This window comes from Ustilago hordei (genome assembly GCF_900519145.1).
Source record: "Ustilago hordei strain Uho2 genome assembly, contig: UHO2_contig_01, whole genome shotgun sequence".
In the NCBI taxonomy this organism is placed as follows: domain Eukaryota; kingdom Fungi; phylum Basidiomycota; class Ustilaginomycetes; order Ustilaginales; family Ustilaginaceae; genus Ustilago; species Ustilago hordei.
Window position 1 is genome coordinate 2,663,039 of NW_024545270.1, and position 22,412 is coordinate 2,685,450.

The 22,412-nt window shown below is 50.7% G+C and overlaps 4 protein-coding genes across 4 annotated transcripts; 1 reads left to right on the top strand and 3 right to left on the bottom strand.

The window, feature by feature from the left end:
* Window positions 1-1,156: 1,156 nt before the first annotated feature.
* Window positions 1,157-3,481, bottom strand: UHO2_00722 (uncharacterized protein; the record flags this gene model as incomplete). The annotated part of the gene is made up of 1 exon (XM_041557342.1): window positions 1,157-3,481. One exon carries the CDS (start codon window positions 3,479-3,481, stop codon window positions 1,157-1,159), a length of 2,325 nt encoding a protein of 774 aa, XP_041413276.1.
* A 2,045-nt stretch (window positions 3,482-5,526) lies between these two features.
* UHO2_00723 (uncharacterized protein) lies at window positions 5,527-10,149 on the bottom strand (the record flags this gene model as incomplete). Its single annotated transcript, XM_041557343.1, has 2 exons — window positions 5,527-5,814; window positions 6,733-10,149. 2 exons carry the CDS (start codon window positions 10,147-10,149, stop codon window positions 5,527-5,529), a joined length of 3,705 nt encoding a protein of 1,234 aa, XP_041413277.1.
* Window positions 10,150-10,421: 272 nt separating this feature from the next.
* UHO2_00724 (uncharacterized protein) lies at window positions 10,422-11,846 on the bottom strand (the record flags this gene model as incomplete). Its single annotated transcript, XM_041557344.1, has 1 exon — window positions 10,422-11,846. One exon carries the CDS (start codon window positions 11,844-11,846, stop codon window positions 10,422-10,424), a length of 1,425 nt encoding a protein of 474 aa, XP_041413278.1.
* Window positions 11,847-17,229: 5,383 nt separating this feature from the next.
* Window positions 17,230-22,007, top strand: UHO2_00725 (uncharacterized protein; the record flags this gene model as incomplete). The annotated part of the gene is made up of 5 exons (XM_041557345.1): window positions 17,230-17,374; window positions 17,477-17,720; window positions 18,365-18,700; window positions 18,737-18,792; window positions 18,829-22,007. The coding sequence occupies 5 exons, from the start codon at window positions 17,230-17,232 to the stop codon at window positions 22,005-22,007; spliced, it is 3,960 nt and encodes a 1,319-aa protein (XP_041413279.1).
* Between the last annotated feature and the right edge of the window lie 405 nt (window positions 22,008-22,412).

Below are 22,412 nucleotides of genomic sequence, written 5' to 3' on the forward strand. Positions count from 1 at the left end.
GTGATCAAATAAATCTGCTGTCACTATACATCTTCATCTTCCACAACATTCTGCAATAAAATACCGTATCTCGCCATATATGGATAGAAAGCCACGGATCCCAGCTAGGCAATGACGTAGCTCGTTGAGCAATAGCAAGGCTTTTTAATTCCATCATACAGGTTCGATTTTTTTTTTTTTTGTGGCTCATTTGATTACTTTTGAACAATGAATCCACCACAACTTACGCAGCCTCTCGCAGCCGCCGCTTCATCTTGTAGCTGCTTCTACACAATGTAATGATGTTCAGGGACATTCTAAAAATGCTTCAGCTTCATAAAAGCTGGTGTGCAACATCAAAGCGCCGATCCTGACAGCCATGACCATCGCTTCACCATCATGAGAACGATCAGCACACAACGCCGCAGAGACATCATCCAGAAGCTCCAAAATGGCCTCTCACACCGCCAGATAGCTAAGGAGCTAGGTATAGGTGTTTGTACAGTCAGTATGGACGGAAAAACGTGCAGGTTCATCTGCCAGAGCCTAAGATGGGCCGTGCAAAAATGCTTGGTCCCCATCACCATCGCTTCCTAGAGCGTGAACTCAACCGCAAGACCATGCGTACTGTGCGCCAAGCATGCCAGACATTCATGGAACGCTTCAACACCACTGCCTCTCGAACTACAATGCGGAAAGAGCTCACCAAGATCGAAGCGGCCTTGTCTGAAGGAAAAGCATATCAAAGTGCGCTGTCGCTTTGCTGAAGACAAGAAGGATTCGACTGTCGGTGACTGGAAGAATGCTGTATGGTCGGATGAGACCATATCATGCACTATGGGTCAGAGCTTCTGGTTTCATGAAGTCTGACAACGAGCGGGAGGTTGTACCCGATCTCTGATCAGATCTACTTCGCCCGATCCTCTTGCATCGTCTCATGTCAGCTTACATCATCATATTGGATTGTTTACTTTCAGCAGTGAGAAGTGGGATCCTGTGAAGGAAAAGAAAGAAGAAAAGAAAAAGAAAAAAAGGTCTGTGTATTGAGAAGAGACGGGAATATGCTAATAGGGGGAACTAATGAAACTAGTATACAATCCCTAAATGGAAGAAACCAAGACGAGGCTAACAGGATGGAGGCGGGAGGAGTGCACCTGCCACCTACGCTGCAAATATATCACCAAGGAACTTGCTCGAGCTCAAACTCGGTAGAATCGAGTTGAGTGCCGAAAGAGAATCCTGCGGCTTCTTGCGCTGCTGGTGCTGCATCTACTCCCTCCACAGCGATGGAAGTTGGGGGCTGAGACCTCAACTTATCCCACCAACTAGGCCCGGCATTCGCCTTCTTTTTTGGCTGTACCACCTGGTTCCTCCTCAACAATGCACAAGCATTGCGTCTCGTCTCCTCGATTTCTTCTACCTGCTTTAGACTTTGCTCGAGCAATTCCTTATCGAACCTTTCCAATCGATCGCAGAAGAGCCCAAAAACATTGAACCCAGCTCCATCGCATTCTTCCTCACCCTCCCCCACCTCCTCTTGTTTTGTCTGTGCTACAACAGCGCTGCTGCCTAACGATGCAGCTTGTCTACCAGGTGCGAGCGAAACCGTAGCAGCAGCAGAGTCCGAAGAATCGACTTGATTGCGTTTAAATCCCGACAATTGATCCGATTTGTTCTTCATAAAGTCCAACACGATCCCAAGTTCGGCTGGCGAGACAAAGTTTTGTGTCAACGCTACCGATTCTTCGAGGTTGATCACGAGATGCCACCACCCTCTGGGGACGTAGAGTACTTCTCCTTCTTCGCATACTCCTTCAACCAGCAATCTGTCTTCTGGTCGGGGTGCTTCCGGCCCATACAATCGACGTGTCTCTGATGCGAACTCCAACAACCATTCTGCGATGGAGAGGGGAGCTGTGACTTCTGCTTCATCTTCACTAACGTACACTCCAGGTGGAGTGATGTGAGGAGGGAGCATCATCCATGCTTTCCTACCATTGAGGACCGCGTTCCATGCTGAGGTGCCGTTGGGATCTTTGTGCCATCCACTACCGCTTCGGGCTGGGCCAGCGATGATCCAGCGATGATCGGGGCGCAACAGTCCAAGAAGAGAGAAGAGATCGGAACGGACAGCTGAGATGTCGTACTGCGACGAAGCGTCCGCTGGAGTGGTGGAGACCTGTTGGAAGAATTTGGGGACTCGCCATTCGAGCGAAGCGTGCGGGTCGTCCGCAAAGCTGGCGTCGAAGAGATAGAACGGCGATTCGTCGGGGACGGCGTAGGGGTCGAAAGTCGAATCGCCGTCGTCTGTAATCGCAGAAAAAGTGTGAGGACCGACACGGGAGATGGTGTAAGGTGTGTCGACGAGTACAGGTGCTGACTTGTCTCGTGGACCGCTTTCGTTGGAGGGTGTACCACTCTCTGAAGTGGCTGAGGAAGCTCGTCGCTGATCCTCGGGTGAATTGTCGATCTCTTGTTCGAGCATGCGTTGCCAGGTCTGCTCTTGGAGGTGCTGCATGCTACGCGAGTAGCTGAAGTAAGATGGCAAGCGCGATCGCACAGCCTCGCATTGGAAGAAGCGGGTAGACCAGCGCTGAGCAAGCTTGTCGAGCGACCAATCACGACTGGGCCAGTCCTTAGCAGGCATAGCATTCTGAACGATAGCAGGCTTGTTGGCGTAAGCAAACTTCTGCTTGAAGAGCGCTATTGAGCCTGGATCAGCGAGGTCGATCTTGGTAATGGCATTGTAGACACGACAGGCTGGTGCAACGAGGTGCTCGAGAGGCGCCATGGCCAGACGGAATGGGTGGTAAAGCGTGTCCGAGAAAAAATAAGGCGACTGTATCCTGGGTGCTGGTGGTTCGAGAAATGCAAAGTTGGCACCATCCATCGAGTCGCTAGTCTTGTTCTCAAAGACAGCTTTGTCCATCTTGTAGTGCCAGATGAAGGTCCGCTTCCAGCTTCCACACCATCGCTTCATTTTGCCACCGAAGCTGAGCAAGAAAGCTTCACGCCAGATCGAGTTGGTGGCATTGATGAAAGAGTAGAAGCCGTGACTGACAGCCTCTAGCTTGATTAAGGTGGCAGGATCGTCGGCAAAGGTGGAGAGAAAGCTGAGCAGAAAGTCATCTTCGAATCTCGCAAAGAGGCCGAGGGAAGAAGGGCGATCGTTGCGGTCCGAGAGAAACGCATTGCCAAGTGGCTTGATGCCGAGCGGATGGGGCACCTGGGTATGCTTGGAATGCGGGTTGGGTCGGGAGCGCATTTGGGGAGAAGGTTCGGGTGAGGAAGCAAGGCGAGCACGCTTGTTGCCGCCCAGACGACGACCGGAGCCGCTGCTGCTAGCTTCGTCGGGCGTGGTGGAAGGCTCAGTCGAGGGCAACGAGTTGGTGCCATCGGTGTTGGAAGCCGAATCTGAATCAGCAGCGAGACGCTTGAGCTGTGCTGCACCGGGTGAGACGGAAGCGGACTTGCGATTGGTCTCTTCTACGTCGATAGTCATGGGTGCAAGGTCCATGTAATCACCAATCGTCGGAGCTGCCGAGGTTGAAGAAATATCGCCACTCGAAGGGCCAACTTCAGAGATCGGAACCACCGATGGAGCTGGAGCAGGAGGCTCGGGGGCGAGTTCAGGCATGTTGGCCCGATTCTCGGCGCGAGAGAAGAGCTGGATCCGCATCTTGGCAACAGAGCGAAGTTCAAGTAGAACGGTCGCAAGGGTCGCAAGGGTCGAAAGGGTCGAAAGGGTCGCAAGGGTCGAAAGAAAGAGAGAGACGGGAGGATGAAGAGACTTGGCGGCCAACAAGTAGGTCGAATTTCGTATCGTTCGGTCAGCTAAAACACCGAGATACAGAAAGGATCACTGAAGAAGCTATGAGGAGCTTGATGACATCCGAGGAAGCAAACCAGGCAATTTAGGCCTGTCGTGTACGGGAGGAATGCGAGGGAAAGAGTTGACGGAGCGGAGAGCTGTGCTGAGTAGGCAAGCTCACGTCGAGAAGGCCAAGGTGATCCCCAGCCAATCGAAAGCCTGACTGAGAGAGGGAGAGCCTTCAAAGGTGACCAGCACTATGGGAAAAGAAGGCTAGAGACGATGCTGGTGGACAAAGATGACTGGTTGGCAAGTGGGTATGTAAAAGGTAGGCTTATCCAGATAGGTCCCTGAGAGAATGCCGATGCGAGTAGGGAAGGATGGGAATGCGAGAGGCGAGAGGCGAGAGGCGAGAGGCGAAAGAGGCAATTGTTGGAATGGACAGTTCAAGAAGGTTGTTGTCAAGGTTACAGGAGGGCGAGAGGAGTCTTGAGGTGGATGCAAAGTTTGAGATGAATGAGTGAATGAGGTGGTCAAGGGAAACGTAACCCTCTGAAGCCACGAGGATTGATGGGACGATCAGAGGTTCGTTGCTGTCAAAAGACGAGTATCGGAGTGACAACAGCTCAAGACAGAGTCGAGACCCAAGGCCGATGAGCGGACAAGCAGACGAGCAGAAACAGAAGACAATCCCACCTCAGCGGACGACTTCTTTGAGTCTGACTGCGGCTGCATTTGTATTCGCAGCTCTAATTGAGAGAGAGATGACAGGGTCTTGTGCGGCAGCAGGAAATTCACCTGAATTTCATCGCCAATGGCCAGTCTCAGACGAGAGAGAAAGAGAGAGCTCTCTGCTGCCTGTCCACAATTCGAATAGAGGGCCAGACCTTGCCTTTTTCACTTCAAAAAGGCGAGAGGGGACCTTAAAAGGAGGTGTATACAGCCTGGGCATGTCACGCGCGCGCGACTATTTCCTTGACTGCTGGTTTGCTAGTTCCTAATTGCCACTATAATTTATCTGGAAGTGCCAAAACGGCTCTTGGCGTAGTTTAGCCTATTCTCAGTCAAACCGGCAATCGAATTCAAATAGCAGCCCGTTGCAAGTCAGGCCCACATCTCCCGGCTGCAAGACATGGTTGCTTTCAGTTAAAAAAAAATAGACACCACTTGGTTGGAGCCACAATCAGGCTCCCTTCGCACAGGTGTGTAGTAACTACAATGCTTATCATATTCAAAAGGAGCTGAGACTATAAACATGATTATATATACCTTTGACACCATCTTTGAGGACACTGAGCTGCCTTAGATGAGTCGAGTGTCTCTCCTGCAGGGTGTTGTCACAGGGTTTGCGCAGAAGGTCCAGCGCAGAAAGAGTTGAGGGAGACGTAACAGTTGAGGGAGATGTAACAACATAGGAATTCCGGCCAATGAATTTTTTTTTGCAGCAGTCCTGCTCACACACAAGCAGCGAAAGACTTGGGGATCTCTGAACTCAAGCTTGTACTTAGACCACAGCATAGCAAGCAAAAACTCCAACATTGCAACTGATTAAGAGTCTGAAGCTCAGCAGCTTCCAGCACTTTGCAGCCAGCATGCTGTCAGGGGTCTCGCGCCTGAAACCCAGGTCGGTCTGTCGAGATACTCGGTGACTATCAAACTGTGCGACAGCTATTGTCTCGAGATACTCGGTGACTATCAAGTTGTGCAGTGACAGCAGGTGGCGTTTGTTGTATATACTATCGTAGGTTTCGGCTGACCTCTGTGGACACTCCATTCAGGGGTAGCTCGGCACGATCAATATCAATATTATGATGACACCAAGGTCTGGTGTGAGTGTTGATGATGATGAGGTTGATGGTGTTGGTGATGAGATTGGTGATGTCGATGATAATGAGGTTGATGGTGTTGGTGATAAGGTTGGTGGCGTCAACACGAGTGTCCAGTGTGTTGACTTGATGCTTGAAGTGATCCCCGGACCGCAGTGGACTACTGCCTTCGGTTCTATCGATATCCGGACCGCTAACCTGCTATGGGCGCCTTCGGACGTCAGGTAGTGGTGATACAACACACACACTACGATGAGGAGCAACCTTGATAGATTGCTGCTATGCTGACTGAAACTAATGTATACTTATGCTGAAGTGATAACTAGTTATGGTGAGTAGAGTGGATGGGGATCCACTCGACCTATGATGATGAGAAAGCATGGTTATATACCTCTTCACAGCATCGCCAGCGATGCTGCTCCTGCTCTCTCTCTCCAGAGAGTACTTTCTTCATCGAGTACTGCTCAGGGGCCTCTCCTGCTTGGCACCCCTGTTCCTCTTGAGTGGTGTCGACTCCTTCGACACTGCTCCTCCTCCTCATGACCTGTGTCGACTCCTTCGACACTGCTCCTCCTCCTCATGACCTGTGTCGACTCCTTCGACACTGCTCCTCCTCCTCTTGACCTGTGTCGACTTCCTGTCTCTCGAGCCCCTGAGTGGTAACCATCTGCATGCTCCTTGAGCTTGGTCCTCTTCGTGGCTGTGCCTGCTCCTTGAGCTTGGTCCTCCTCGTGGCTGTGCCTGCTCCTTGAGCTTGGTCCTCCTCGTGGCTGTGCTTGGCCCTCCTTTGCATGTGAGTTCATAGGAGTCCATGGTCTCCATGGAGACTGCACTACGACCATGCTCTCTACTGGTGTCGACTAGGTCTTTGATACCTGTGCTCCTTCCATATGAACCCATGACCCTCCTGCTTCTTGAGCATCCAGGCCCATGACACTACCCCCCTCTTAAGAGCCGAGCTCCGTCGAGGCATGCTCTGGTCTGGTTCATGCTGACTCCTCCTCCTTGACAACATCGCCAACATCATCCTTCCTCCTTCTCTCAACGTCATCCTCCTTCCTCTTCCTCTCTCTACTCCTCCTGTTCTCTCCTCCTTTCTCTACTTTGTCTACTCACTCGTCCCCCCTCCGACACCTCATACTCCTGGATGAGGTCGGGACAGTTGAGGTTCTCTACTGGTTCCCATGAAGCAGCTTCCTCTGAGTACCCTCTCCACAACACCTTGTACTCCGTAGTCCCATTGTGTGAACGCTTGTCGATGAGTGCTTCGACTTCGAAGTCGAGGTCCTCATCTGGAAGTGGTGGCATGGTGGGCTGTTCAGCACGTTGAGGAAGAGAACTTGTTCTTGCTGGCTCGAGCATGGAGACATGGAACACATCATGCACCCTAAGGTTTGCTGGCAATGTGATTCGGTAAGCTCGGCGTCCTACTCGTTCCTGAACTGGGTAGGGTCCTGCAAACCGGGTATCCAACTTGGGTGTGGGTCTCCGTGTCTTCCAGTTTCGGCGGTTGATATAGACCATATCACCCACCTTAAACTCAATGTCCTTGTGCTTCCTGTTATACTGGTCTACTGATCTACGTTGTGCCTCTCTGATCTGCTCCTGGAGGTACTTGCAACGCTCCTTTCCATCCATGAGGTACTTGAAGCGACCTGGATCATTGACTCCTAGTCGTTGAGGGATGTCAGGATGAGCTTTGGGGTTCCATCCATAGCATGCAAAGAATGGTGAGACACCAATGCTGTTGTGGACCGTGTTGTTGTATACAAAGGCCGCAGTGTCCAGCAGGTTGGCCCAGTCATTCTGCTCATAGTTGCAGTACATCCTGAGATATTGCTCTATGACCTGATTGACTCTCTCTGTCTGACCATCAGTTTGAGGATGGTAGGCCGTGCTAAGTGAGTGCTTCACACCCATTTGCTCTGCAAATGCCTTCCATGCTCCTGATATGAACTGCCTGCCTCGGTCCGAGACCATGTGATCTGGATATCCGAAGAGTCTAACCATGTGTCCATATAGCAATACTGCAGTCTGTTTGGCTGTGACTGTCTTATGGGTTGGAGCTAGTATGGCAAACTTGGTTAACCTGTCGACGATGACTAGGATAGAGTCATAGGTCTTGGAGTCATACTTCTTTGATGGTGGTAGTCCTTCAATGAAGTCGAGGGATATGGAGCCCCAGGGCCTGTCTGGGGTTGCTAGTGGCTGTAGCAAACCATATGGACGATGACGAGGAGCTTTGTACCTAGCACATACAGGACAACTTGCTACATAGTCTGCAATCCAAGCTGTCATGTTTGGCCACCAGTAATGTCGTTGAGCTGCCTTGATGGTAGCATCTCTTCCTACGTGTCCAGCAGTGATACCATCATGACATTGGGTCATCACCATGAATCGCAGATGCTCTACAGAGAGAGACTGCCCATCTACCTCTTTGGCACTCCTTGAGTGTCGGTTGTTGGTCCTCCCTGGCATGATCACCTTGGGGATAACCAATCTTCCTCCACTGTACCATAGGTCATCCTTGAGTTCGAAAGGCTTCTTCCTATGTATCTCCTGTAGCTCTTGGTCTAAAGGCTGGAAGATCTTGACCAGGTCTTTGAGACCTTTTGATGCTATGGACTCCATCGAGATCATGGGGGCCACTAGGAGCGAATCATGGTCTGCTGTCTCCTTGAACACTCGAGGAGGCAGTAGTTGCCTTACATTGTGATCCTGCTCTTCACCGGCTGGTTGCATGTCTGTCCTTCTGGTGAGAGCATCGGGCTCACCACCTTTGTCTCCTGGTCGATACTGCAATATGAAGTCGAAGTCTGCTAGTAGTATTGCCCATCGAGCTTGTCGTCCTGTGATGCGTCTCTGTGACTTGAAGTACTTGAGGGCTTCATGGTCAGTGAGGATGACCAGTTGGTTCGGTAGTCCAGCTAGCATGTGTCGCCACTGAGTGAGGCAGGCGACCACAGCTAGGAGCTCCTTATCATGGATCTCATAGTTCTTCTCGGCAGAAGACATCTTCCTAGAGTAGAAGGCCACTGGATGCCATCGTCCTTCATGCTCCTGCTTGAGCACTCCTGCTATAGCAAAGTCACTTGCATCAGTCTCCAACCTTGTTGGAAGGTGGTAGTCGAAGTGCTGAAGCACTCCTGCTGATGTGAAGGCCTGGATGAGCTTGTGGAAGGCCTGTTGGGCCTCCTCTGGTAGCTCGAGCTTCTTGAACCGTTCTATAGGCTTTACCAGTGCTGTCAAGGGCTTGGCTATGCGAGCAAAGTGGGCTATGAACCTTCGATAGAAGTTGGCAAAACCCAGGAACCTCTGGATGTCATGGATTGACTCTGGCATTGGCCACTCCTTGACAGTGCGCACCTTTTCTGGGTCCATCTCTATGCCCGTTGGCTTGATGATGTACCCCAGGAACTCGACTGTCTTGGTGTGGAACTCACACTTCGACAGCTTAGCAAAGAGCCTGTTGCTCCTTAAGCGAGTGAGGACCTCGGTGACATGCTTCACATGTACCTCTTCAGTGTCACTGAAGATCAGGAAGTCATCTAAGTATACCACTACATATACTCCAATGATGTCTCGGAAGATGTTGTTGATGAATGACTGGAAGTGAGCCGGAGCATTGGCTAGGCCAAAGGGCATCACTAGGTACTCATAGAGTCCCAACTGAGTGCCAAAAGCTGTCTTCCATTCATCTCCTTTAGCAATCCGGATGAGGTTGTATGCTGCTCTAAGGTCTAGCTTGGTATAGATCCTTGCCTTCCTGAGTAAGAACAGCTGCTCCTCGATGAGGGGCAATGGTGCCCTGTTCTTGACAGTGATCTCGTTGAGACCTCTGTAGTCCACACAGAGTCTGAGACCTCCATCCTTCTTTGGTACGAAGAGCACTGGTGATCGTGCCGGGCTCTTCGATGGTCTTATGAACCCCTTCTCGAGGTTCTCATCCAAGTATCTCCTTAACTCGGACATCTCCTTGGGTCCCTTAAGGTATAGGGGCCCTTGAGGTGGCTTACCTCCTTCTATCAACTCGAGGTGGAGATCATGCTCGGTATGATGGGGCAGCTTGTCTGCTTCCACCTCATCAAACACATCTCGCAGGTGTTGGTATGGCTTTGGTATGTCTGCAGCCGTCACCACCTTATCTACCTCCACCTCCATCTCGACTCCTTTGTCTGCGCCTGTAGGTACAAAACCAAAGGCTGGGAGTGATGATGGTGGCTCCTCTAACAGCATGAACCCTATGGGTCCATCTTCCAGAGCTGCTCGTAGTATGCGCTCTGCTGAGACGAACTCGTTACCATGAAGGGTTGGTCTCCTCATGGTTAGGTCCCCTGCTCTTGCTGCTTCAGGGGGTCTCCTAGGGGGTCGGTCCTGCTCCTGAGTCTTGAACTCCAGCTGGCCCGTATCCCATTGTATGGTGGGTTTGAGCCTCCGTAGCTCAGTGAACCCCAGGATGAGGTCATAGTCTGCAGTGTCGGCCACTGAAGCTTCGACCACACCCAGATTGTGTGTACCAATAGATACCTGCATGCTCGCAGAACTATTGATGGAGAGTTGGTGCCCGGTGACACCATGGATCGATCTTGTTTTTATGGGTTTTGTGGGTATTTGGTACTTACTAATGAAAGAATCTGAGACTATGGACAAACCAGCACCGGTATCAGCTAGTATCCGAGCAGGATGGTCTTGAACCATTCCAGAGAGCTCCAGTACTGCTTTGCCTCCACTGGTAGAGAAACATACTTGACAATCTTGATATATACAGAGTGATGGCGAGGAGGTTTGTAGAGCAATGCATGCCATCAGTGCATCACCCCACTGACGTTTCCCTCGTCGTCATCATCATCGTGCTCCTCCTCGTGATCGGGGTCCATGGGTTGCTGGTATGAGCTGAGGTCCATGGCCTCGGGGTCACCCGTCTCAGTGCTGCCTGTGTGGCCATCTCCTGAGTCGGTGGCCTCCTCGAAGGGGTCTGCTGTGGTGACCATAACCTTTGGTCCCATGGGTCGAGAGCTAAGAGGGTTTACCCTCCTGCTGGGGCAGTCTCTGGCCCAATGGCCGATACCCTTGCATACATGACAGGTGTTGATACCTGATGGAGCAGGGCTTCCTTGCTTCGAGGGTTGGGTGGAATGATGAGGAAGGGGTCGGTTTAGGTTTTGTATAGTTGCTTGTGTAGTTGCTTGTGATGGTGATCGAGCTGGATAAGGTTGAGTGGGTTGTCGGTTGGGGATTGAACTTTGATTTGGCCGAGACCCAGTTCTTAGTGGAGGTGACGTGGCATTTGGAAGTGAGTGTCTAGCCGAGGACTGCTGTAGTAGCATCCTCTGTCGATCGATCTCCTCGACCTCTCGATACCACTCCCATCTCTTCCCAGGTGGATTCCTCTCGAACTTCTCCTGTATGCTACGAGTGAGACTACCTCTGAAGAGATCAATCACTAGCTCATTGTCATCTAGGTTGACCTGTCCTTCCAAGTCTCTGAACCGCTCTACATGACGTGTGGCGGCACCAGGAGCATCACTTGTGAGTCTGAGAGCCAACAGCTTGTTGTATGCCTCCATCCTAGCATTGCGTGGGTTGAACTGCTCTGACAGTCGCTCTGTGAAGTAGTGCCAATCATTGAACAACCTTCCTTCTCTAGCTCTATCAATACGGAGCTTGGAGGTCCACCACTCTCTTGCTGTCCCTTCCAGTTGAGCACCCATGTGATTGATCATCCTAGACTGCTCATACACCTGGTTGAACTTAAACCATGCTTCGGCTTCTAGAATGAAGATCTCCATGTCTCGGGGATTGAACTTTGGAAAGGGGGTGGCAATGGGCTTTGACCGGTTAAGCTCTGCCATGATGCTGGTATCCTCCTCGTGGTCCAGGGGGTAAGGATCCGTCCTAGTCCTGCTGTAGGGGTCCAGCTTAGTCTTGACATATCTTGGCCCAGTAGGTGAAGCATACTTCTCGTAGTTGATGTCCTCCTGCTCATCCAGGTTGAATGAGACTGATCGTCTTGGTCGTGGAGCTGGAGTAGGAGTATGTGGGTCTCCTATCATAGACTCATCTCCTCCTCCTGCTTGGTCTTCTGAGTGAGAGAGGTCCATTGTCTCCTCCCTGCTCAGTTGAGCTCGTTGTAATCGTTCCTCTCGATGACCCTGTCTGGTAAGCTCTAGCTGTGCTTCCAATAGAGTGAGTAGTCTATCGAGCTTATTGTTGAGGTCTGGGTCCGTCATGGTGATCGTGAGGAGCTGCTTGAACGATCCACTCTAATGTCAGGGGTCTCGCGCCTGAAACCCAGGTCGGTCTGTCGAGATACTCGGTGACTATCAAACTGTGCGACAGCTATTGTCTCGAGATACTCGGTGACTATCAAGTTGTGCAGTGACAGCAGGTGGCGTTTGTTGTATATACTATCGTAGGTTTCGGCTGACCTCTGTGGACACTCCGTTCAGGGGTAGCTCGGCACGATCAATATCAATATTATGATGACACCAAGGTCTGGTGTGAGTGTTGATGATGATGAGGTTGATGGTGTTGGTGATGAGATTGGTGATGTCGATGATAATGAGGTTGATGGTGTTGGTGATAAGGTTGGTGGCGTCAACACGAGTGTCCAGTGTGTTGACTTGATGCTTGAAGTGATCCCCGGACCGCAGTGGACTACTGCCTTCGGTTCTATCGATATCCGGACCGCTAACCTGCTATGGGCGCCTTCGGACGTCAGGTAGTGGTGATACAACACACACACTACGATGAGGAGCAACCTTGATAGATTGCTGCTATGCTGACTGAAACTAATGTATACTTATGCTGAAGTGATAACTAGTTATGGTGAGTAGAGTGGATGGGGATCCACTCGACCTATGATGATGAGAAAGCATGGTTATATACCTCTTCACAGCATCGCCAGCGATGCTGCTCCTGCTCTCTCTCTCCAGAGAGTACTTTCTTCATCGAGTACTGCTCAGGGGCCTCTCCTGCTTGGCACCCCTGTTCCTCTTGAGTGGTGTCGACTCCTTCGACACTGCTCCTCCTCCTCATGACCTGTGTCGACTCCTTCGACACTGCTCCTCCTCCTCATGACCTGTGTCGACTCCTTCGACACTGCTCCTCCTCCTCTTGACCTGTGTCGACTTCCTGTCTCTCGAGCCCCTGAGTGGTAACCATCTGCATGCTCCTTGAGCTTGGTCCTCTTCGTGGCTGTGCCTGCTCCTTGAGCTTGGTCCTCCTCGTGGCTGTGCCTGCTCCTTGAGCTTGGTCCTCCTCATGGCTGTGCTTGGCCCTCCTTTGCATGTGAGTCCATAGGAGTCCATGGTCTCCATGGAGACTGCACTACGACCATGCTCTCTACTGGTGTCGACTAGGTCTTCGATACCTGTGCTCCTTCCATATGAACCCATGACCCTCCTGCTTCTTGAGCATCCAGGCCCATGACACATGCCACCCAGGGTAGATAGTGTAGCCCTGCTCAAATGCACCATGCAGATGATCAGGGAAGCTCACGCCAACTGGAATGAAGACCAAATCTTGGAGCATGCCTTCTGTCACAGGGTCAGAAGGATAGCGCAAGAGAGTGCGCCAAATTGGTCAATGGCAGCCATGGGAATGTCATGCAACAGAGCAGTATATGAAGGGTGTGCAATGGATCAATATAGGAAGGGTGCACCAGATTGATCAGCACTGAACCATCAGGGATCAATGAGATTAATCAGGCTGGCAGCACATATGAATTACAAGATCAATCAAACCCTGGGTTCCAGATTAATCTCACAGGGATCAGTTGGAATCAGTCAGATCAGCATACCTCAACAAGTTGGCCAATATGAGCAAGTACTAGGAGACTCAGAAAGGAAGGTACTGGCATCAGAAGGAGAGGCACTCAGAGATAACCATAGGAGGAAGCAGGGGACTGAGCTCAGTATCACTCGGACAGTTACCACTCAAGGGGTGCATGTGTAAAGTCACACAGGCCCAAGCACAGGGGTGATCACATGACCAAGGGGTTTGGTTACGAGGTTCAACAAGTGGCTAAAGGGATTCACAAGACAAGGTCAAGAAGGAGCTGTGCCAAAAGGGGTCATCACACATCATCAGGCAGAAGGAGAGCATGAAGGCAAGAGGGCAGTGTTGCATAACCCTTATGCCATGCAAACAGTAGGGGTGCAGTATCAATGGGATTGATGCCAGCAGGACAAGACAGTGTTGAACAGGGGACAAAGGCCCCTCAGGAGGAGCAGGATAGGTGTTGTGGGCAACACCAACTGAATGCATAAATACTCTCACTCTACCATAGCATACAAGTGGAGCCCCATCCACTCTTTACTCTATCTACTTCACTTACTTACTCAGTTATGTACCATTGCAATAGCAGTGCTCTTGCAATGACTTTCAATGTGTGTGTTTTATCACCATTAGTCGACAACTGTAGGTGGTGTTTGTCATGGGCCTGGATGCTCAAGAAGCAGGAGGGTCACGGGTTCATATGGAAGGAGCACAGGTATCGAAGATCTAGTCGAGATCAGTAGAGAGCATGGTTGTAGTGCAGTCTCCATGGAGACCATGGACTCCTACGGACTCACATGCAAAGAAGGGCCAAGCACAGCCACGAGGAGGACCAAGCTCAAGGAGCAGGCACAGCCACGAAGAGGACCAAGCTCAAGGAGCAGGCACAGCCACGAAGAGGACCAAGCTCAAGGAGCAGGCACAGCCACAAAGAGGACCAAGCTCAAGGAGCAGGCACAGCCACAAAGAGGACCAAGCTCAAGGAGCATGCAGATGGTTACCACTCAGGGGCTCGAGAGACAAGAGCCAAAGGAACTGTCACTGATCAAAGGAGAAGGAGCAGTGTCGAAGGAGTCGACACCAGGTCATGAGGAGGAGGAGCAGTGTCGAAGGAGTCGACACAGCTCAAGAGGCACAGGGGTGCCAAGCAGGAGAGGCCCCTGAGCAGTACTCGATGAAGAAGGTACTCTCTGGAGAGAGAGCAGGAGCAGCATCGCTGGCGATGCTGAGAAGAGGTATATAACCATGCTTCCTCATCATCAATAGGTCAAGTGGATCCTCATCCACTCTACTCACCATATAACTAGTTATCACTTCAGCATAAGTATACATTAGTTTCAGTCAGCATAGCAGCAATCCATCAAAGGTTGCTCCTCATTGTAGTGTGTGTGTTGTATCACCACTACCTGACATCCGAAGGCGCCCATAGCAGGTTAGTGGTCCGGATCAAGATAGAACCGAAGGCAGTAGTCCACTGCTGTCCAGGGATCACTTCAAGCATCAAGTCAACACACTGGACACTCGTGTTGACACCACCAACCTTATCACCAACACCATCAACCTCATTATCATCGACATCACCAATCTCATCACCAACACCATCAACCTCATCATCATCAACACTCACACCAGACCTCGGTGTCATCATAACATTGATATTGATCGTGCCGAGCTACCCCTGAACGGAGTGTCCACAGAGGTCAGCCGAAACCTACGATAGTATATACAACGAACACCACCTGCTGTCACTGCACAACTTGATAGTCACCGATACCGAGACAATAGCTGTCGCACAGTTTGATAGTCACCGAGTATCTCGACAGACCGACCTGGGTTTCAGGCGCGAGACCCCTGACAGTGTTCTTCAACACTTGTGGTCCAGTGCCCTTACTGTAGGCAGTGTTCTTCAACACTTGCAGTCCAGTCCCTTGCTGTAGGCAGTGTTGCTTGACACCTGCAGTCCAGTCAGTTATTGTAGGTGGTGAATCACACCTGCAGTCCAGTAACTCCCATCCTCTGTAGGTGATTAGCATATCGTGGTCCAGATGATGTCCAAGAGCATTATCAACAGTACTATGAACACTCATACTGTAGGAGAGGGTGTTTCACTCACTCACCAACAACCAGTGTCTGTGCTGTGCAACCTCTGAATGGAGTGTTCAAGGTGGTCAGTTGAGACTTACCAGGTGGCAACACTTGGTTATTGTCCTGGGCCTGGATGCTCAAGAAGCAGGAGGGTCACTGGTTCATATGGAAGGAGCACAGGTATCGAAGATCTAGTCGATACCAGTAGAGAGCATGGTCATAGTGCAGTCTCCATGGAGACCATGGACTCCTACAGATTCACATGCAAAGGAGCACTGAGCCCATATGCGAGGAGGGCCAGGCACAGCCACGAAGAGGACCAAGCTCAAGGAGCATGCAGATGGTTACCACTCAGGGGCTCGAGAGGCAAGAGTCAAAGGAACCATCACTGGTCAAAGGAGAAGGAGCAGTGTCGAAGGAGTCGACACCGCTCAGGAGGCACAGGGGTGCCAAACAAGCAGGATAACAAGGAGAAGGAGCAGTGTCAAAGGAGTTGACACAGCTCAAGAGGCACAAGAGTGCCAAGCAAGCAGGATAGCAAGGAGGAGGAGCAGTGTCGAAGGAGTTGATAGCTCAAGGAGGACAGGAGTGGTGCCAGAGGGGCCCCCTGTACAGTACTCGATGAAGAAGGTACTCTCTGGAGAAGAGAGCAGGAGCAGTGTCGCTGGCGATGCTGTGAAGAGGTATATAACCATGCTTTCTCATCATCAAAGGTCGAGTGGATCCTCATCCACTCTACACAACCATCATAACTAGTTATCACTTCAGCATAAGTATATATTAGTTTTAGTCAGCATAGCAGCAATCTATCAAGGTTGCTCCTCATTGTAGTGTGTGTGTTGTATCACCACTACCTGACATCCGAAGGCACCCCATAGCAGGTTAGCAGTCCGGATATAGATAGAACCGAAGGCAGTAGTCCACTGTGGTCTGGGGATCACCTCAAGCATCAGTCAACACACTGGACACTCATGTTGATGCCACCAACCCCATCACCAACACCATCAACCTCATTGTCATTGACATTCACCAACCTTATCACCAACACCATCGACTTCATCATCATCAACACTCACACCAGACCTTGGTGTCATCACAACCTACATATTGATATTGATCATGCCGAGCTACCCCTGAACAGAGTGTCCACAGAGGTCAGCTGAAACCTATGATAGTATATACAACAAATGCCACCTGCTGTCATTGTGCAACTTGATAGTCGCCAAGCAACTAGCTCATCGAGACCGATACTGAGACAATAGCTGTCACACAGTTTGATAGTCACTGAGTATCTCGACAGACCAACCTGGGTTTCAGGCGCGAGACCCCTGACATTAGAGTGGATCGTTCAAGCAGCTCCTCATGATCACCATGACAGACCCAGACCTCAACAATAAGCTCAATAGACTACTCACTCTATTGGAAGCACAGCTAGAGCTTACCAGGCAGGGACAATGAGAGGAACGATTACAACGAGCTCATCTGAGCAGGGAGGAGATGATTGACCTCTCTCACTCAGAGGAACAAGCAGGAGGAGGAGATGAGTCTATGATAGGAGACCCACATACTCCTACTCCGGCTCCATGACCAAGATGATCAGTCTCATTCAACCTGGATGAGCAGGATGACATCAACTATGAGAAGTATGCTTCACCCACTGGGCCAAGACATGTCAAGTCCAGGGTGGATCCATACAACAAGAGCAGGATAGAACACTATGCTCTTGATCAGGAGGAGGACTCTAGCATCATGGCAGAGCTTAACTGGTCAAAACCCATCGCCACCCCCTTTCCAAAGTTCAATCCCCAAGATGTGGAGATCTTCATTCTAGAAGCCGAAGCATGGTTTAAGTTCAACCAGGTGTATGAGCAGACTAGGATGATCAACCACATGGGTGCTCAACTAGAAGGGACTGCATGAGAGTGGTGGACCTCAAAGCTCCATATTGATAGAGCTAGAGAAGGAAGGTTGTTCAATGATTGGCACTACTTCACAGAGCAACTGTCAGAGCAGTTCAACCCACGCAATGCTAGGATGGAGGCATACAACAAGCTGTTGGCTCTCAGACTCACAAGTGATGCTCCTGGTGCTGCCACACATCATGTAGAGTGGTTCAGAGACTTGGAAGGACAGGTCAACCTAGATGACAATGAGCTAGTGATTGATCTCTTCAGAGGTAGTCTCACTCGCAGCATACAGGAGAAGTTTGAGAGAAACCCACCTGGGAAGAGATGGGAGTGGTACTGAGAGGTTGAGGAGATTGATCGACAGAGGATGCTACTACAGCAGTCCTCGGCTAGACACTCACTTCCAAATGCCACGTCACCTCCACTAAGAACTGGGTCCCAGCCAAATCAAAGTTCAATCCCCATACATCAACCCACTCAACCTTATCCAGCTCAATCACCAGCACAAGCAACTACACAAGCAACTACACAAAACCTAAACTGACCAACTAATCAACCCCTTCCTCATCAACCCACCCAAACCTCGAAGCAGGGAAGCCCTGCTCCATCAGGTAACAACACCTGTCATGTATGCAAGGGTATCAGCCATTGGGCCAGAGACTGCCCCAGCAGGAGGGTAGATCCTCTTAGCTCTCAACCCATGGGTCCAAAGGTCATGGTCACCACAACAGACCCCTTCGAGGAAGCCACCAACTCAGGAGATGGCCACACAGGCAGCACTGAGATGGGTGACCCTGAGGCCATGGACCTCAGCTCATACCAGCAACCCATGGACCCCGATCATGAGGAGGAGCACAATGATGACAACAATGAGGGAAATGTCAGTGGGGTGATGCACTGATGGCATGCATTGCTCTACAAACCTCCTCGCCATCACTCCGTATATATCAAGATTGTCAAGTATGTTTCTCTACCAGTGGAGGCAAAGCAGTACTGGAGCTCTCTGGAATGGTTCAAGACCATCCTGCTTGGATACTAGCTGATACTGGTGCTGGTTTGTCCATAGTCTCAGATTCTTTCATTAGTAAGTACCAAATACCCACAAAACCCATAAAAACAAGATCGATCCATGGTGTCACTGGACACCAACTCTCCATCAATAGTTCTGCGAGCATGCAGGTATCTATTGGTACACACAATCTGGGTGTGGTTGAAGCTTCAGTAGCCGACACTGCTGACTATGACCTCATCCTGGGGTTCACCGAGCTACAGAGGCTCAAACCCACCATACAATGGGATATGGGCCAGCTGGAGTTCAAGACTCAGGAGCAGGACTGACCCCCAAGGAGACCCCCTGAAGCAGCAAGAGCAGGGGACCTAACCATGAGGAGACCAACCCTTCATGGTAATGAGTTTGTCTCAGCAGAGTGCATACTATGAGCAGCTCTGGAAGATGGACCCATAGGGTTCATGCTGTTGGGGGAGCCACCATCATCACTCCTGGCCTTTGGTTTTGTACCTACAGGCGCAGACAAAGGAGTCGAGATGGAGGTGGAGGTAGACAAGGTGGTGATGGCTGCAGACATACCAAAGCCATACCAACACCTGCAAGATGTGTTCGATGAGGTGGAAGCAGACAAGCTGCCCCATCATACTGAGCATGATCTCCACCTTGAGTTGATAGAAGGAGGTAAGCCACCTCAAGGGCCCCTATACCTTAAAGGACCCAAGGAGATGTCCAAGTTGAGGAGGTACTTGGATGAGAACCTCAAGAAGGGGCTCATAAGACCATCAAAGAGCCCGGCACAATCACCAGTGCTCTTCATACCAAAGAAGGATGGAGGTCTCAGACTCTGTGTGGACTACCAAGGTCTCAATGAGATCACTGTCAAGAACAGGGCACCACTGCCCCTCATCGAGGAGCAGCTGTTCCTACTCAGGAAGGCAAGGATCTATACCAAGTTAGACCTTAGAGCAGCATACAACCTCATCCGGATTGCTAAAGGAGATGAATGGAAGACAGCTTTTGGCACTCAGTTGGGACTCTATGAGTACCTAGTGATGCCCTTTGGCCTAGCCAATGCTCCAGCTCACTTCCAGTCATTCATCAACAACATCTTCCGAGACATCATTAGAGTATATGTAGTGGTATACCTAGATGACTTCCTGATCTTCAGTGACACTGAAGAGGTACATGTGAAGCATGTCACCGAGGTCCTCACTTGCTTAAGGAGCAACAGGCTCTTTGCTAAGCTGTCGAAGTGTGAGTTCCACACCAAGACAGTCAAGTTCCTGGGGTACATCATCAAGCCAATGGGCATAGAGATGGACCCAGAAAAGGTGTGCACTGTCAAGGAGTGGCCAATGCCAGAGTCAATCCATGACATCCAGAGGTTCCTGGGTTTTGCCAACTTCTATCGAAGGTTCATAGCCCACTTTGCTCGCATAGCCAAGCCCTTGACAGCACTGGTAAAGCCTATAGAACGGTTCAAGAAGTTCGAGCTACCAGAGGAGGCCCAACAGGCCTTCCACAAGCTCATCCAGGCCTTCACATCAGCAGGAGTGCTTCAGCACTTCGACTACCACCTTCCAACAAGGTTGGAGACCGATGCAAGTGACTTTGCTATAGCAGGAGTACTCAAGCAGGAGCATGAAGGACGATGGCACCCAGTAGCATTCTACTCTAGGAAGATGTCTTCTGCTGAGAAGAACTATGAGATCCATGACAAGGAGCTCTTAGCTGTGGTCGCTTGCCTTACTCAGTGGCGACACATGCTAGCTGGACTACCAAGTCAACTGGTCATCCTCACCAACCATGAAGCCCTCAAGTACTTCAAGTCACAGAGACGCATCACAGGTCGACAGGCTCAATGGGTAATACTACTAGCAGACTTTGACTTCATATTGCAGTATCAACCAGGAGACAAAGGTGGTGAACCTGATGCTCTCACCAGAAGGACAGACATGCAACCAGCTGGTGAAGAGCAGGATCACAATGTGAGGCAACTACTGCCTCCTCGAGTGTTCAAGGAGACAGCAGACCATGACTTGATCCTAGTGGCCCCTATGATCTTGATGGAGTCCATAGCATCAAAAGGTCTCAGAGACCTGGTCAAGATCTTCCAGCCCTTAGACCAAGAGCTACAGGAGATACATATGAAGAAGCCCTTCAAGGTCAAGGACAACCTATGGTACAGTGGAGGAAGATTGGTTATCCCCAAAGTGATCATGCCAGGGAGGACCAACAACCAACACTCAAGGAGTGCCAAAGAGGTAGATGGACAGTCTCTCTCTGTAGAGCACCTGCGATTCATGGTGATGACTCAATGCCATGATGGCATCACTGCTGGACATGTAGGAAGAGATGCTACCATCAAGGCAGCCCAACAACATTACTGGTGGCCAAACATGACAGCTTGGATTGCAGACTATGTAGCAAGTTGTCCTGTATGTGCTAGGTACAAAGCTCCTCATCACCATCCATATGGTTTGCTACAGCCACTAGCAACACCAGACAGGCCCTGGGGCTCCATATCCCTCGACTTCATTGAAGGATTACCACCATCAAGGAGCTATGACTCCATCCTCATCATTGTCGACAGACTGACCAAGTTTGCCATACTAGCTCCAACCCATAAGACAGTCATGGCCAAACAGACTGCAGTGTTGCTATATGGACACATGGTTAGACTCTTCGGATACCCAGATCACATGGTCTTGGACCAAGGCAGGCAGTTCATATCAGGAGCATGGAAGGCATTCACAGAACAAATGGGTGTGAAGCACTCCCTTAGCACAGCTTACCATCCTCAAACTGATGGTCAGACAGAGAGGGTCAATCAGGTCATAGAGCAGTACCTAAGGATGTACTGCAACTATGAGCAGAATGACTGGGCCAACCTGCTGGACACTGCAGCCTTTGTATACAACAACATGGTCCACAACAGCATTGGTGTCTCACCATTCTTTGCATGCTATGGATGGAACCCCAAAGCTCATCCTGACATCCCTCAACAACTAGGAGTCAATGATCCAGGTCGCTTCGAGTACCTCATGGATGGAAAGGAGCATTACAAGTACCTCCAGGAGCAGATCAGAGAGGCACAACATAGATCAGTAGACCAGTATAACAGGAAGCACAAGGACATCGAGTTCAAGGTGGGTGATATGGTCTATATCAACCGACGAAACTGGAAGACAAGGAGACCCACACCCAAGTTAGACACCCGGTTCGCAGGACCCTACCCAGTTCAGGAACGGGTAGGACGCCGAGCTTATCGAATCACATTGCCAGCAAACCTTAGGGTGCATGATGTGTTCCATGTCTCCATGCTCGAGCCAGCAAGAACAAGTTCTCTTCCTCAACATGCTGAACAGCCCACCATACCATCACTTCCAGATGAGGACCTCGATTTCGAAGTCGAAGCACTCATCGACAAGCGTTCACACAATGGGACTACGGAGTACAAGGTGTTGTGGAGAGGGTACTCAGAGGAAGCTGCTTCATGGGAACCAGTAGAGAACCTCAACTGTCCCGACCTCATCCAGGAGTATGAGGTGTCGGAGGGGGGACGAGTGAGTAGACAGAGTGGAGAGAGGAGGAGAGAACAGGAGGAGTAGAGAGAGGAAGAGGAAGGAGGATGACGTTGAGAGAAGGAGGAAGGATGATGTTGGCGATGTTGTCAAGGAGGAGGAGTCAAGTGAGTAGACAGAGTGGAGAGAGGAGGAGAGAACAGGAGGAGTAGAGAGAGGAAGAGAAGGAGGATGACGTTGAGAGAAGGAGGAAGGGTGATGTTGGCGATGTTGCCGAGGAGGAGGAGGAGGAGGAGGAGGAGTCAGCATGAACCAGACCAGAGCATGCCTCGACGGAGCTCGGCTCTTAAGAGGGGGGTAGTGTCATGGGCCTGAATGCTCAAGAAGCAGGAGGGTCACTGGTTCATATGGAAGGAGCACAAGCATCGAAGATCTAGTCGATACCATTAGAGAGCATGGTCGTAGTGCAGTCTCCATGGAGACCATGGACTC